This window comes from Panulirus ornatus, chromosome 55, assembly GCF_036320965.1.
Source record: "Panulirus ornatus isolate Po-2019 chromosome 55, ASM3632096v1, whole genome shotgun sequence".
NCBI classification, from domain to species: Eukaryota; Metazoa; Arthropoda; class Malacostraca; order Decapoda; family Palinuridae; genus Panulirus; species Panulirus ornatus.
Window position 1 is genome coordinate 35,184,173 of NC_092278.1, and position 17,798 is coordinate 35,201,970.

Consider the following 17,798-nt stretch of genomic DNA (forward strand, 5'->3'; position numbering starts at 1 on the left):
GTGTCCCATGTAAGTATTCCTGAATACAGATGTTGAGCTATTCATTTGGAAAGACGTAAATGTTTTCCTAATTCTCTTTCAGGCACAAAACTGGGAAGAAAGAATTGAATATATTGAAGACATTAAATGATGCAGATCCAGATGACAAATACCATTGTTTGCGTCTCTACAGGCACTTCTTCCACAAGAATCATCTTTGTATGGTGTTTGAACCATTGTCTATGTCACTGAGAGAGGTATGTGGTGTGTTTATAAGGAAAACATATCTGTGACTGGGCTACACTTCCTTTTTTCTTGCCTCAGTAATCTCCACCCTCATAGGACTGTCATTTGAAAACTGGCATAATTAACTTTCATGTCTAATGTAAACTCAATTTAGGTTCTCTTAAAGGTCTTTTAATTTTGATTTCCTTTCAGGATTGTAGGTCACAGGTTAGGGAATTATGAAAACTTGAAAAAAAATTAACCGGTAAAGTCTAGGATAAGTCAGGGAAAATCAAGATTTGATAACCTTTCTATGATGCACATGTTTTGGCTGTACAAAGAGGACTTTCATATGACAGAGATGGGTTTACTTTATCCTCATCACTACAGGATATGGAGATAGATGTTTTTTGGGAAAAATCCAATACATTATTATTTTATTTTATTTTTTTGAAAAATGGTCTCTTATTCCTGAATATGCATTGAGTCACATATATACTAGATTGTTGTTTGCACAAATTAACAGATACCTGCAAAAGATGAAGTGTGGCAAAGTGGCTGGAGTGGCTAAGATTGCTGTTGAATTTTTCAAGGGGATAGCAGTGTTGTTAAATGTTTAGTTAGGATTTTCAAATTATGAACGGGCTTGTGGTGAAGTGCCTGAAGACTGGCAGAATACCTGTATAGTGCCAGTGTATAAAGGCAAGGGAACAAAAGAGAATGTTTGAATTACAGAGAAATGTCTGCTGAAAATACCTGGTAAGTTGTTTAAGAGTGGTGATCGAGAGGTTATTGGGTAGTATAGAGCATCAGATTGGGATGGAACAATGTCTCTAAGAATGGTAGAGGATGTGTGGCCTAAATGTTTGCTTTGAAGAACTTCCGAGAAAGACTTGTGGTGTTTTTTCTCTGTGGCATTTATGGATCTGGAGATAGCATGGATAGAGGTCCTTTGTGGAAAGTGCTGCAAACATAGGGTGTGTGAGAAAAGCTGTTGCAATCAGTGAGTTGTTATCAAGTAAAGTGTGTGTACAAGTAAGAAGAGAAAAGGGTGTTTGGTTCCAGGTGAAGGGGAATCTGTACCAAAGGTGTGATGCAGTGAGGGTATTTCAATGTTTAAGGATAAGATAGTGAGGAAGGTAAATGTGTAGTTTTGGAGAAAGGCGGGTTTACATTCTGTTGGGAATGGGGGCTAGGATGCGAGTCAGTTGCTTTTACAGTTGACATGGCTCTGCAGACTCTAGTGAGCAACCATAGAAGTTGGTGTCTGAGTTTTGGAGTGTGTGTGAAAGAAGGAAGTTAAGGGTTAATGTGAATAAAAGTAAGGTAATGAATCTTAGCATGGGATAGAGACAGTTTATTGTGAATACGAATGGGAAAATACCTGAAGAATGCGTCATTTTAGATACTTGGTAGTCAACATAGCAGAGGATTGCACTGTGGAAACTGAAGTGAAACCGTGCAGTCAAGGAGGGAAAGGTTCTGGATGCACTTTGGGCTTTGTGAAAAAAGGTTACTGTCTGTGAGGGCAAAGATGGGTATGTTTAATAGTATGGTAAACCTGATTGTACTGTATGGATGCAGCCATGGGCCAAAAATGCTAAAGGGCAAGATGGGATGAATGCATTGGAATTGACAGGAGGGGTGAATGCTGATCAAGTAAGGAATGACATTGTTTGAGAGTTTGTGGTAGCAAGCAGAGAAAGCTGAGCAGGTTGATCTGAAATGGTATGGACATATGGAGTGAGGAGAAAGTGACTTAAGAGGATACAAGCATCAGAAGTTGAGGGAACAAGAAGGAAAGGGAGACCGAGGATGAGATGGAAGGATGGAATGAAAGATGGTTTGAGTTGTCAGGACCTGCAAGATATAGAGTGAATTGTTGAGATAAGGGTATGGGGGCAACATGCTATGAGTGACCGCATATAAAGCAGTCAGGGGAACCATGGGAAGGTGTGTGGAGCTTGGCTGTTAATAGGATTGCTCTTGTTTTGGTGCATTCAAACATGACAGCTAGAGAGTGGACTTGAGCAAATCAGTACCATTTTTTTATCTGTTCCCAGTACTTCCTCACAAATGCAGGAAATGGTGAACAAGCATGTGTAATATACTAAAACCAGAGCCTAACATTCTCAGTCAAGACCCACATGCCATTCCATGACTTACTTTTACTGCATCAAATACCTTATTTAACCCAGACACACACACACACCAGGCTTAAGCTAGTGTGTGTGTGTGTGTGCATACATAGGAGTATTGTTTTATATATATACATGGTTAAGAAGATAAGGCAACTTGAGTTTAAAACTCCCTCCAAATAGTAATCACATACACACTGTATATGACATCAGTCCAGTCCATTCTGTACAGCAAAATTCTTTCACCATCTTGAATGTTTAGACCTCAGTTCCCCTAAGCTGCTTCCACTCTAGCTTTCCATTTTCTTGGCATCCCCCTTCCCCTAAATTTGCAACACAAAGTACCTCTTAGTCAGTCATCCTTTGTTCAACCTATTCATGTACTTGGACTATTTCCACACACCCTGATTGGCCCTTTTAGTTACACTGCCTTACTGGCACACTTTTCTCAAACATTGTCATTCCTTACATGATCAACATGCCTCACAACCACATACCATCCTTAGGTATTTCATTTCCAAAACATCCATCCTCTTCCTTCTTTTTCATTTTAAGCCCAAAACTCATATCCATACAGTACCTATGACTTTAATCCCATTATCACCTAGGTGTTACACAAATAGTTTGCTTATTAAGTAAGCTCAGTATTTACTGATCTAGCATTAATTAGGGGAAGTTTGAATGAACAAGTATTCCAAATATTAGTGTAGGGAACAGAACTTAAGAATTTGGCTCAGGAATTTCATTCACAGTGGGTAACTTTCCTTGCAGGTGCTAAAAAAATATGGTAAAGATGTTGGTCTTCATGTAAAGGCAGTTCGATCCTATGCCCACCAGTTGTTCTGTGCCCTCAAGCTACTTCGCAAGTGCAATATCCTCCATGCTGATGTTAAGCCTGACAATATTTTGGTAGGTTTCCCTTTACTTTATGTAATGTCTTGGATTACAGTATTTCATGCTTAGATACTTACAATTCATCAATTCTAAATTCAATTCTAAAATTTCTATTTTGTTTTGCAGGTCAATGAGAAAAAGCTTGTGTTAAAACTGTGTGATTTTGGCTCTGCATCAAAAGTGACTGAGAATGAAATAACTCCATACTTAGTTGCTAGATTCTACAGAGCCCCAGAGATCAGTAAGTAAAACAGAATTCAACTTGTTTTCTGAATATAGATACCATTATCAATATCCTTCAAGTCATTATTAGATACTAGTTTGAATAAAAACTTTCTCTTAAAACTGCCCACAGAATATGTTAGAGAGCAAGATGAGTAATTTGCAAACCATTAGATATGGTATGTTTGAAGGAATAGGGGTTCCAACAATGTTGTATGGTTGCGAGGCGTGGGCTATGGATAGAGTTGTGTGCAGGAGGGTGGATGTGCTGGAAATGAGATGTTTGAGGACAATATGTAGTGTGAGGTGGTTTGATCGAGTAAGTAATGTAAGGGTAAGAGATATGTGTGGAAATAAAAAGAGTGTGGTTGAGAGAGCAGAAGAGGGTGTTTTGAAATGGTTTGGTCACGTGGAGAGAATGAGTGAGGAAAGATTGACCAAGAGGATATGTGTGTCAGAGGTGGAGGGAACAAGAAGTGGGAGACCAAATTGGAGGTGGAAAGATGGAGTGAAAAAGATTTTGAGTGATCGGGGCCTGAACATGCAGTAGGGTGAAAGGCGTGCAAGGAATAGAGTGAATTGGAACAGTGTGGTATACTGGGGTTGACGTGCTGTCAATGGATTGAACCAGGGCATGTGAAGCGTCTGGGGTAAACCATGGAAAGTTCTGTGGGACCTGGATGTGGAAAGGGAGCTGTGGTTTCGGTGCATTATTACATGACAGCTAGAGACTGAGTGTGAATGAATGGGGCCTTTGTTGTCTTTTCCTAGCACTACCTCGCACACGAGGGGGGAGGGGGTTGTTATTCCATGTGTGGCGGAGTGGCGATGGGAATAAATAAGGGCAGACAGTATGAATTATGTACATGTGTACATAGGGGATAGGGGAGAAAGAATACTTCCCACGTATTCCCTGCGTGTCGTAGAAGGCGACTAAAAGGGAAGGGAGCGGGGGGGCTGGAAATCCTCCCCTCTCGTTTTTTTTTTTTTTTCCAAAAGAAGGAACAGAGGAGAGGTCCAGGTGAGGATATTCCCTCAAAGGCCCAGTCCTCTGTTCTTAACGCTACCTCGCTATCGCAGGAAATAGCGAATAGTATGGAAAAAAAAAAAAAAAAGTATATATGTATATGTCTGTGTGTGTATATATATATGTGTACATTGAGATGTAGAGGTATGTATATTTGCGTGTGTGGACGTGTATGTATATACATGTGTATGTGGGAGGGTTGGGCCATTCTTTTGTCTGTTTCCTTGCGCTACCTCGCTAATGCGGGAGACAGCAACAAAGCAAAATAAATAAATAAATAAATTAGATATCTAACAACAGAACAAAAAAGTTTAGATTCATCCTGGATAGGTTCATTCTTATCATGATAAGATTGAGATTTATTACCTTTTAGCTTAATGTTTGCCTAGCTTTTTTTTTTGTCTTTAGGTTCTTTAGGGATCTCAATAATCAACAAGCTTAAATGTTGGTTAAACAAAGTGATTTTACAAAATATTTGAAACTTTTTATGAGTACTGTAATCATTTAAGATTGACCTCTGCTAAGATGTTACATACTGTAACATTTTGTGGTGTAGAGTTGATCATGTAAGAAACAATAGGGTAAGAGAGAGGTGAGAGAACTTGAGGTGTGCTAAAATGATTTGGACATAAGGAACAATTGAGTGAGGAAAGGTTGACAACGAGGATATGTGTGTCAGAGGTGGAGGGAATAAGGAGAAGTGGGAGACCAAATTGAAGTTGGAAGGATGGAATGAAAAAGATTTTGAGCCATTGGGGCTTGAACATGCAAGAGGGTGAGAGGTGTGTGCAAGGAATGAAGTGAATTGGAACGATGTTGTATACCAGGTTTGATGTGCTGACAATGGACTGAACCAAGGCATGTGAAATGTCTAGGGTAAGTAAACAAATAGAAAGGTCTGTGGGAGCTGTTTTTTTGGTGCATTACGCATGACAGCTAGAGATGGTGTGATTGAACATGGCCTTTTTTGTCTGTTATCCTGGTGCTACCTTGCTGATGCAGGGGGTGGCAATAATGTTTCCTGTGGGTCAGGTTGGCACTGGGAATGGATGAAGGTAAGCAAATATGATTATGTACATGTGTATATAAGTATATGTATGTATATATGTTGAAATGTATGTGTATGTATATGAGTGGATGGGTCTTCGTCTTTCCTGGTGCTGCATCACCGACATGGGAAACAGCGATTAAGTATAATAAAATATAGATATGTAATTTGAACACTCGCCTTTATCCCCATTACCTCTAAATAGTGACATTATACAGGCTTTCTGCCAATCCTTGGGCACCTCACAATGCTTCATACATGCAGTCAAGAATAGTCATCCTCTTAAGAAATTCAGTTACAGTGCCATCCACTTGAGGTTCCTTCCCTCATTTCATCTTGGGCAAGGTTTTCACCATCTTTTCATCAAACCATTTGCTATGACTCTCACTTCACTTACTTACTTGATCTATAAACTGGACATCTGTCACCGTATCATCAAACACATTCAATAATCCTTCCAGGTATTCTCATACAGTACTTTAAGTATTTTCATATTTATTTTATTATACTTTGTCGCTGTCTCCCGCATTAGCGAGTTAGTGCAAGGAAACAGGCGAAAGAATGGCCCAACCCACCCACATACACATGTATATACATACATGTCCACACATGCACATATACATACCTATACATCTCAACGTATACATACATATACACACAGACATATACATATGTACACATGTACATAAATCATACTGTATGCCCTTATTTATTCCCGTCACCACCTCGCCACACATGAAATGACAACCCCCACCCCCACATGTGTGCAAGGTCGCGCTAGGAAAAGACAACAAAGGCCACATTCGTTCACACTCAGTCTCTAGCTGTCATGTATAATGCACCGAAACCACAGCTCCCTTTCCACATCCAGGCGCCACAAAGCTTTCCATGGTTTACCCCAGACACTTCACATGCCCTGGTTCAATCCATCAACAGCACGTCGATCCCGGTATACCACACTGTTCCGATTCACTCTATTCCTTGCACGCCTTTCACCCTCCTGCATGTTCAGGCCCTGATCACTCAAAATCTTTTTCACTCCATCTTTCCACCTCCAATTTGGCCTACCACTTCTCCTCATTCCCTCCACCTCTGACACATATATCCTCTTTGTCAATCTTTCCTCATTCACTCTCTCCATGTGACCAAACCATTTCAAAACACCCTCTTCTGCTCTCTCAACCACACTCTTTTTATTACCACACATCTCTCTTACCCTTTCATTACTTACTTGATCAAATCACCTGACACCACATGTCATCCTCAAACATCTCATTTCCAGCACATCCACCCTCCTGCATACAACTCTATCTATAGCCCACGCCTCGCAACAATATAACATTGTTGGAACCACTATTCTTTCAAACATACCCATTTTTGCTTTCCGAGATAATGTACTTTAAGTATACCTCTGTATGATCTTGAAGATTAATTATTGAGACAAATGGATTTATCTATTATTTTGACTATATAACCTGCTTTTACAGTTTTAGGGATGACATATGACTTTGGTATTGATCTGTGGTCTGCAGCGTGCACTATATATGAACTCTACACTGGAAAAATCATGTTTCCTGGAAAGACAAATAATCAGGTGAGTTGGAATTTTTTCTCTCCATTTATCCATTACCCCTGGAAGAGCCTTTACTGTGTTCATTCTAGGTAATCCTTTTGTCCTGATTTCACCCTTTGAATTAGACTGTAGCACAAGATGATTTGGTTTAACAGCATCATTTATATATTAATGAATACACCCAATTGAAAAATTCAGACAGTTTTACCAAACACATTTTTGGAATACATATTCAAAATTTAGGACGGTCACTTTACTTTAATTCTTCTTCAGAATCTCTGAAATTCTTCTAACTAATCATCAGGATGCTGTAAATACTACATTACAAAAAGTATTACCATTAACATTGGTTAAACAGAAACAACTTGGAAAAATGTGAACACTGTTCTGTACTGATACATGTTAAGGTATGAAGTTTATTAAAGAGGAAATGATGGGGGTGTGAAGGTATTAAAAGTAAGTTAGCATGGAAAAAAAGCTTGTGTGAAGATATATCAAGAGATGCTGAAAACAGAATGACATAACATGACTAAATAAAGAAAAGAGAGTGGGTTGAGGTGTGGGAGGTATTTAGAGAAACAGTGCAGATGTGTGAGAGAAGTGTGTGGTATGTGGAAGATGGAGGTGGGTATGTGAGAAAGGATAATGAGTTGTGGGATGAAATTGAGTTGCTATTGAAAGAGTAAAAAGAGATGTGCGATTGTTATGTGTAGGAAAGGAGGGCAAGTGTTTGGGAGATGTACAAGAGAAGGGAACTGAAGTCACGAGGATGCAGAAGCTGAAACAGATGAGAGTTGGGATGAAAGAGTATCATTAAACTTCAGGGATGATGTTTTAGAAATGGATTAATAGTGGAGAAAAGCAAAAGAACAAATGGGAGCACCTGTGGAGGCAGATGGGAAAGTAGTAACATGAAATAAGTTGAAGAGGTGATGGAGCAAGTGCTTTGATGGACTTTTGAATGTAATTGATGATAAGTTGACAGATGTGGGATGTTTGAGTCTGGGAGATATGTGAGTGAGAGTCATGGCAAGCATATTTGTGGAAAGGAAGACATACAATAAAATGTGACAAGGTGGCTAGAGTGGATGGGATTGCAGTTGAAAAGGTGACTGTGTTGTTGGCTGGCTATTTAGGATATTTAATGTATGTATGGCTTATTGCGGGTGCCTGAGGAATGGTAAAATGCCTTAAAAATGTTTAAACTTATAGAGAGGTATAAGTTTGCTGATGAGTTGAATGGAAGAGTGGTGATTAAGTGGGTGGTGGCATGCACAGAGTTTCAGAATGGGAAGAAACAGTATGACTTCAGGAGTGGTAGAGGATGTGTTTGTGGATCACGTTTGCTCTTGGGAATGTGTGCACAAAATACTTAAGAGAAACAGAAGGATTTGTATGTGGCATTTATGGATCTGGAGAAAGCATTTTATAGGGTTGACAGAGATGCTTTCTGAAGATGTTACAAATATATTATGAAGGAGGAAACTGCAAGAAACAGTGAAGAATGTTTATGAAGAGAGTAAGCCATGTGTGTGGTAAGGTAGAGAGGAGGGTGATTGATGTCAGGTGTGTGCGATTTGGGAGAGTATTTGTAATGTGCATGAAAGTAAAGTCATGAAACCTTGGTTTGGCAGTGGAAGGAGACATGTTAGTTGGTGCATGAGTTTGAATGGAGAAAACCTGAAAGGTAGGATGCTTTAGATACCTGGGAATGGACATGGCAGTAGAGTCATTTGGTAAGTAAGGGGGCTAAGTTCCTTGATACTTTTAGTAGTGTGTGGAAAGAAACCATTGTCAGTGAGGCCAAAAATGGATATGTTTTATGATATAGTAGTTCCAGTGTTGTTGTATGGATGTAAGGCATGGGCCTTGGTAAAAAAAAAAAAAAAAATAAAAAAAAGTACTGGAGGGTGGATGTGTTGGAAATTAAATTAATCAAATGTTTAAGGATAGTATGTGGAGTGAGAAGGGTTGATTTAATAGAAATGATAGAGTAAGAGAGAGAGGAAGAGAGAGAGGTATGGTAGTAAGAGGAGTATGTGAAAAGAGGTGCATAGAGTGTGCTGAAATGGTTTGATCATATGGAGAGGAAGACTATGAGGGTATACACGTCAGAAGTGGAGGATACAAGGAATGGGAAAACTAAGGAGGAGATGGAAGGATAGGGTGAAAGACATATCAAATGTTTAGGGCCTGAACATGCAAGAGTGTGTAAGGCATGCAAGGGAGAGTGAGAAACGGAGCAATGAAGTATACAGGAGGTGTCATGCTGTCATTGGGATGAACCAGGGCATATGAAGCTTTCAGGGGAAATCGTGGAAAAGTCCATGGGGCCTGGTTGGGGATTTTAAGGCTTTGATTTTGTTGTATATGCATGGATGTGGCTATTTCTTTGTCTGTTCCTGGGACTACCTCACTTATGCAGGAAACAGGAATGATAGAAAGATCTCAGTATGAATTTGCATGTCTTAATGATCCCCATCATTGCTCTCAAAGTGAACTCCATCTTACCGACAGTATGTATTATTATGAAAGATATTATATAGCCATCAATAAAATGTTATCTATTCTTTTATTATAAGCTCTTCCTCCTTTACAAGAAGTTTACATGCCAGTCACAATCATATTCAACATTTTTTCTTTACAATTGCCATATACTTTGTTGCTGTCCCCTGCGTTAGCAAGGTAGCGCAAGGAAACAGATGAGAGAATGGCCCAACCCACCCACTTACCCAAGTATATAACAAGTCTCCTTTTTTCCTTCCCTCCTCACCAGTTCTTTTATAGCTCGGTAAGATGCACCTACTTAGACTAGATATATTGCAACCAATTTTGCTTTGTCTAATTTCTTGATGTTTTTGGATGCAAAGTATTATGCTTTGTATATTAGATTAGCATTTTCATGTTTACTACAAATAATACCTCTCCATCATAATTAGAGATCCTCATCCTTTTTTTACATGCAATTTTAGATGCTGAAACTATTTATGGATCTGAAGGGGAAAATGCCAAATAAGGTGATCAGGAAGGGAGCATTCAAGGATCAGCACTTTGATGCATCTTGCAACTTCCTATACCGAGATGTTGATAGGGTCACTGAAAGGGTAAGTTTGAATACTTTTATTTTCTTAAAGTTTTTCCTTCTTTAAATAAAAGGCTACTATTCACTGACTTCGATGATTCATCCTTTTCATTCCCTGTTTTGAATAAGTAATTTTTTCTGCTACCACTCATCCTCACATTTTAGGTTTTCTTAGTAAACCTTAGTGGTATGAGGGCACGACAGAACAGATGCTGTATTGAAATAACCTATTTGATCACCTCTTATATTTAGCTTTGCATCCTCACAAAGTTGTTACACATCATCCATCTGTACATAGAACTGTATAGTTATGCTACATTTATATTATGATAGTAATACAACACTTAAAGTGATTGGTGTGTCATCTTAACATTAGCATCGTACTCATGGTAGCTTCCACATGGACCTCAGAGTCCAAGAGTCATAGGACTACTTTTTCTTTTCTATTATTTCCCACTACCCCTCACTGGCCCTGAGGTCCCAGATGGCGGGAAGGGAAAATTCCACTTTCCCACCAGCTCCACTGTTGCAGGGTTGTGGCACACTTGTACCTACCAAACTTTCCCCAGCCCAGCCATTTCAGCAGCATGCCTGTAATGGCAATTTTAGGAACTTAAAAACCTCTGACAAAAGATGTCTTTGATTTTTACCAGAGACCCAGGATATGGTGAGTACCCTACTCACCTCCTATTAGAGCTAATTAAATCCCATCTGTAAATTTACATTGATTTCCCACCTTGATCCCCATTCAAACTTGTTAAGTAAAACACTTTATTATGAACATTTAGACATATAAGGGGATTTCTGAGTGTTATTTTACCATCTTAAATATGGAATTTGAGGTCAATTATCTTGCATATCTTTGTTCCACATATCATCTAATCTCAACTTTTCAGGAAAAAGTTGTGGTAATGGCCACAATCAATCCAACTAGAAATCTGTTACATGAATTGCTTGGGGAGGGTAACCTCCCAGAAGATCACACACGCAAGGTAACCCAGTTGAAGGACCTGATGGAAAAGTGCCTCATGCTGGACCCAGTTAAGAGAGCTACAATAGATAATTGTTTAATGCATCAATTCATTCGGGAGAAGATGTAAATATAACTTATTATGGTTGTGATATGAAAATCCATATGGAACTCTTGATAAGAGACTCGTTTTGATTTTGTCTGGGATTTCACTGAAGGGATAAGAAAACTGTATTTATGAATGAACATTTAAAGCATCAGAAATATGTACAGTAGTTAACAGAGTAAATACATATTCACCTAAATGCACAGCAATCAAATTAGTTTTACCAGTGAATTTGTTGTTGCTACTGTGGGTATAAAGGGAAACATATTTTCATGACTAATTGTTGGAAAAATTATCCAGATGTGTTCTACGCTCCAACAGCTGCACATATAAAAAACTATTTTAAGCCTCATTTGGCACGTGGAATTTTCTGTTGAAATTATGTAAATATAATATTACATCAGACTTTATCTTTTCACTGTAAGAATAGTCCTAGATGGAACCAAAGAGTTCACCTTATTTTGGGATAAGAGGAGAGGGGTAGTGAATTCCTCTCCAAGTAAAATCATGTATGTAGCACAGTAAACAGGTTGCAACTATTTTATAAAAGTAAAGAGTCTTTATGAAAGAATTCTCTAAAGCTAGTTTGATACAGTTTTGTTTCTAATTTTTTGCTTGTATATGTTGTAATTTGTTATATATAAAATTTACTTTGTCATACCTTTAAATAGTATGATTTCCTATAAGTAAAACTTATATGATGTGTGTGTGTGTGTGTGTGTGTGTTGTTTATGTCTGTGAGTGTGTATGTATGTGTACTTTAAGGTAAGAAATCATTTTTATTTTTATTTCCAAAGTGCTGTATTGGTGAAAAAATATGTATATAATACGACAAGAATAAACCCAGAAAATGCTGATGCAAAGGGTCATCAGAATTTTTTCTAAACAATTGATAAATGGGTTGTAGTTAAATTTTTTCAGTTGTGAATGAATACTAATGTTTAATATTGCAATTTTTTAAAATCTTGTATTTCATTATTCATAATTAAAGAAGATTCAGGGTAAACCAAAGCAATTTTTTTGTGAAACCATATTTTAGTTTCATTTATTTTTAATATTTTTTTAGGCATAAATAGATACCCTTAGCTTTTTTGTATATGGCAAGTTTCATTGAAGGAAACTATACTGCTCACAGTTATTGTAAAATAAAGATATAAAAATATATACACTACATAGTTTACAAATTTTAGTTAATTCCACTTGTAATATTTATCAGTGTAAAACATATAAGACAAGATCTATTGTGATTTCCATGGCAGTGTTGTGAAAAAATGATGCAAGGTAGTGACAAATGAAAAAGAACATTACTGTATATTGAAAAATATGGTTGTGTAGGTCCAGGTCTTCATGATGAGTGTATTAGAAAACATTTTTGTATTGAATATCTTCAGCTTCATTCCTAGTAACACAAAACAATCAAACTAATACAGCCTCAGATAATTCCATCAGATTTTATAGAGACAGGCTGAAGAGAATTCAATTAACATTACCAAAACACGTTATAATAATTCTCTCAACACTTAACTGATTCAGCAAGTAAGCTGTGTCAAAATTTACCATATCATATTCTCACACATCTCCAAAGCAAATCAAAATCTAGATAATCATGATTTTCTTAGTGACTTGCTTTTTCTTTCATGGATTAACTTCTTCAATAGAGCATGTCTCATATATTCATTTTACCATGCCATTCCAGTCCACATCCTATCCTATCTTCTGAACATTTGCGGCTGCCTCTAGCAACGAATTCCTAAGATACCCCTACATCATTTCAACCTCATTTTGTACTAAGTTATCATCTGTATTCTTCAGTGTACACCTGAAAAATGTTTTACATCTTCATATACGAGCTCCTCATCTATAATTCCTAATGCATTGTCATTCATAATTATCTTCCTTCCATACCTATATTTTGCCATTCAATTAGAGGTAACACCAGCAACAGATGAAGTAATGGCCTTATTTGCTCACATACACTCTATCTCTCATGTACAATACACCAAAATCAGAAACCCAAGTCCACAAAAGTCCTCACAGACCTTTCCTTCATTTTCCCTGACCACTTCATTTACCCTGGTTCAGCCCACTGACAGTATGTAGCACCATGTATATATTTATTCATTTATTTATTTTGCTATGTCGCTGTCTCCCGCGTTAGCGAGGTAGCACAAGGAAACAGACAAAAGAATGGCCCAACCCACCCTCATACACATGTATATACATACACGTCCACACACACAAATATACATACCTATACATCTCAACGTATACATATATATATACACACACACAGACATATACATATATACACATGCACATAATTCATACTGTCTGCCTTTATTCATTCCCATCACCACCCCCTTCCCCCAAATGTGCGCGAGGTAGCACTAGGAAAAGACAACAAAGGCCCCATTCGTTCACATTCAGTCTCTAGCTGTCATGTAATGCACCAAAACCACAGCTCCCTTTCCATATCCAGGCCCCACAGAACTTTCCATGGTTTACACCAGATGCTTCACATGCCCTGGTTCAATCCACTGACAGCACGTCGACCCCGGTATACCACATCGTTCCAATTCACTCTATTCCTTGCATACCTTTCACCCTCCTGCATGTTCAGGCCCCAATCACTCAAAATTTTTTTCACTCCATCTTTCCACCTCCAATTTGGTCTCCCACTTCTCCTCGTTCCCTCCACCTCTGACACATATATCCTCTTGGTCAATCTTTCCTCACTCATTCTCTCCATGTGACCAAACCATTTCAAAACACCTTCTTCTGCTCTCTCAACCACTCTCTTTTTATTACCACACATCTCTCTTACCCTATTATTACTTACTCGATCAAACCACCTCACACCACATATTGTCCTCAATATTCTGATTTCCAGCACATCCACCCTCCTGCGCACAACTCTATCCATAGCCCATGCTTCGCAACCATACAACATTATTGGAACCACTATTCCTTCAAACATACCCATTTTTGCTTTCCGAGATAATGTTCTCGACTTCCACACATTCTTCAAGGCTCCTAGAATTTTTGCCCCCTCCCCCACCCTATGATTCACTTCCGCTTTCATGGTTCTATCCGCTGCCAAATCCACTCCCAGATACCTAAAACACTTCACTTCTTCCAGTTTTTTTCCATTCAAAGTTACCTCCCAATTGACTTGACCCTCAACCCTAATAACCTTGCTCTTATTCACATTTACTCTCAACTTTCTTCTTTCACATACTTTACCAAACTCAGTCACCAGCTTCTGCAGTTTCTCACATGAATCAGCCATCAGCGCTGTATTATCAGCGAACAACAACTGACTCACTTCTCAAGCTCTCTCATCCACAACAGCCTTCATACTTGCCCCTCTTTCCAAAACCCATGCATTCACCTCCCTAACAACCCCATCCATAAACAAATTCAACAGCCATGGAGACATCACACACCCCTGCCGCAAACCTACATTCACTGAGAACCAATCACTTTCCTCTCTTCCTACATGTACACATGCCTTACATCCTCGATAAAAACTTTTCACTGCTTCTAACAACTTGCCTCCCACACCATATATTCTTAATACCTTCCACAGAGCATCTCTATCAACTCTATCATATGCCTTCTCCAGATCCATAAATGCTACATACAAATCCATTTGCTTTTCTAAGTATTTCTCACATACATTCTTCAAAGCAAACACCTGATCCACACATCCTCTACTACTTCTGAAACCACACTGCTCTTCCCCAATCTGATGCTCTGTACATGCCTTCACCCTCTCAATCAATACCCTCCCATATAATTTCCCAGGAATACTCAACAAACTTATACCTCTGTAATTTGAGCACTCACCTTTGTCCCATTTGCCTTTGTACAATGGCACTATGCAAGCATTCTGCCAATCCTCAGGCACCTCACCATGAATCATACATATATATATATCTATCTGATGCTTGCTCCCTTCTGGACTTCCCTCAAAGAGGTGGCCACAGCAACAGTCTCTCCATAACTAGTGAACTCCACTGCTTCTTCTTAACTTCAGTGCCTCACCCTTAACAGGCCCACCTAAGGTTCCTACCTAATACTTCTACCTATTGCTCCAACCATTTTGCCAAAAGGCAGGGCTAGGACATAGTGCTCACAAGAAAATCTAGACTTACAAAGAATGAGCTGTGCGAGTTAAGAGCTGTTAAGTGTTATGCATGACAAGAAAAGAGTGTATGTTTCTGGACAAAATGCTGGAAGTCCATGTGTGGGTGAATCAGAAAGAAAAGACAGCTACCTGGGTCAGAGGAGTTAAAATTGACATTACCCAGATGGTAGTACTGGCGATATACCTCACTGGCCATTGGCTGCCTATGAAGTACTACTGACTACTATAATATCAAACATGCCCTTTTTTGCCCTTTCCAACAATGAACTTGACAAACTGTCTTTCTATAAACTTTCCAGTATTTCCAGGACTTTTACCCCTTCTTTCAACCTTTTGTCTGTCCTTACCATGTACTCCCAAGGAGTAAGCTATAATATTTGCAACATCTGAATCACTGGTGGAAGGGAAAGTTGATGATTTGTCTGTGATCTGCAAACTCTATCCAGTGACAGGTGTTCCAATTCAGTAACACATTTACTTCATGAATCATGTCTTGCATTGTTGAGTACCTGCCAGGTCCTGGCAGGGTCATCTTGTAATGAATCAAGTAGCCACTTAAGACTTATTAATGCAACGTTGCTTTCCTCATCCTGAAATCTTGTTAGCATTCATTTGACCACCAGAGGATCACTTTTGCAGGATGGTCTTGTTTGCAATTAATGCTAAATGACTGCTATTGAGGACATCTTCCCTTGCTTGCCTTGTAAAATCCATCGTAGCACTTGCTAATAAAGTGGGCAAGTCAGTGTTAGCGTATATCTCAGTCTGAATGGGGTATAGGCATCTAGATCTACCCCTTGCATTTCATGTAGTGTTCCCAAAAGATGGCAGCAGCCAGTGATATCTCCCATATGAAAGTAAAGGAATGATAGCAGCTCAATCACATACAGTATTCCAAATCCATAGTCCAGCTTTGTTGGGGGAAGGTGTGTGGATGTCTTATTATATAGCATGGTCAAAGTCAATCCTCATTGCCTTAAACCTTATCAACAAGAGCAGAGAAACTGGCTGGTGGGAAATGTCCCGACACAATATCACTGAAACTCTTCCATGAGGTCAGTCACCAAAGGACTGGTAGTGGGAATGTACCTTTTATGTTTTTGTAGGGGGATTTTATTGCTTTCTGATATCTTGAAGACACATGCAAACTTGTTTATATGAAGCTATCAGATGTAGTAATTCTTCTTGTTTGGCATGAATTGTCTAGCAATTCCACTACATCAAGGAAGTCATTTTCCTTTTGCTGATGTGGTTTGGTTAGAACCTATCATCTTGGTTTTTACCACACTTCCTTGGATGAGAGGTTGATGGGAGTGTCTTTCTTATACCTTTGGTGGAGTTCGCCACACACTATTTTGATGGGGCCAGTTCTTCCTGCTCAAGTGATTGCCCTGCAGACATCTGCTCTTGCTCCAATAAAGTCTTCGTCCCATGTCCTTGGGAAATTTATTGAGGTGCTCCGTGTCTCAGGGTTTCCTTGTTAGTTTGTTATTGTTCTAGGAGACTCACCATCCTTGCAAGATTTAGTCCAGGTTTCAGTTTCCTGTTGTGCCTATGATATAGAAGTTTCCTTGCCTTGCTCAAAGATGACATTTTCTTCAGTTTTGTTGTAAGCAATCTCCTTCCTGCAGTATTTACATCTTTTGTTGGAGATTATTTGTTCGTCTCCACATCCGGAATGTTCAACTTTTGAGCATTCATGATGATATGTCTTTACTTAATCAAAGGTGATGCAGATCTTCCCAAAGTGAGTGAATTTTACAGTTTGCCTGTACTTGACACGGTAGGTAGTGGTGGAGTTCCATGGCATACCATGCTCCCATCATCATCACAGGCAACTCCTCTGTTTATTGTGAAGATTAGCATCAGTGTATACACTAAGAGAATCACCCATCTGCATCTCTGTCACTCCTTGACAAACCAGTTCTTTCTGCAGTGCCTTTTATGAATGATTTAGTTGTTTGTCGTCAATAGTTACTCTGGCTCAATTAAGGTACTGTTGACAAGATATACACAAATTAAAAATACCTACCCCAATAAATTTCTTCAATTCTAACACCTTCTTTGCTTGTAGAAATAATACATATTATACTATCTAGCTAATTTCATAAGGTTTCCACTATAAGAATGAATTCCCCAAGAGACTTCATATATAAGTTAGGAAATGCTGCTCGGGTAACAATTCTCGACAGCATTCTTTTTTGTCTTCTGGGCCACTTATCTTGATTATTAAGGTCTCGTTCCTGACTTGGAATAAAGAGCTACAGAGTCGGCATTTCCATATTCCATTTCTAGTCCTTCGTCAGTGATCACTTGGCTTGTGAAGTGAGGACTTGAGTTATGAACCTTAGAATATACATCCTATCAAAAGAAGGCTTTCTCTC

The 17,798-nt window shown here is 38.8% G+C and overlaps 1 protein-coding gene and 1 long non-coding RNA gene across 4 annotated transcripts in view; one reads left to right on the forward strand and one right to left on the reverse strand.

Moving 5' to 3' along the window:
• Prp4k (Pre-mRNA processing factor 4 kinase) overlaps positions 1-12,441 on the forward strand; it is a 61,511-nt gene extending 49,070 nt beyond the window's left edge. Inside the window, exons 12-17 of the mRNA XM_071693409.1 lie at positions 83-236; positions 3,114-3,251; positions 3,363-3,477; positions 7,021-7,127; positions 10,079-10,210; positions 11,085-12,441. Of these exons, the coding sequence (XP_071549510.1) occupies positions 83-236; positions 3,114-3,251; positions 3,363-3,477; positions 7,021-7,127; positions 10,079-10,210; positions 11,085-11,288 (850 nt within the window). The 3' untranslated portion in view covers positions 11,289-12,441. The remainder of the gene's footprint in view (positions 1-82; positions 237-3,113; positions 3,252-3,362; positions 3,478-7,020; positions 7,128-10,078; positions 10,211-11,084) is intronic.
• The window catches only part of LOC139765682 (uncharacterized), a 303,519-nt gene that overhangs the window by 48,886 nt on the left and 236,835 nt on the right, over positions 1-17,798 (reverse strand). The window lies entirely within an intron of this gene.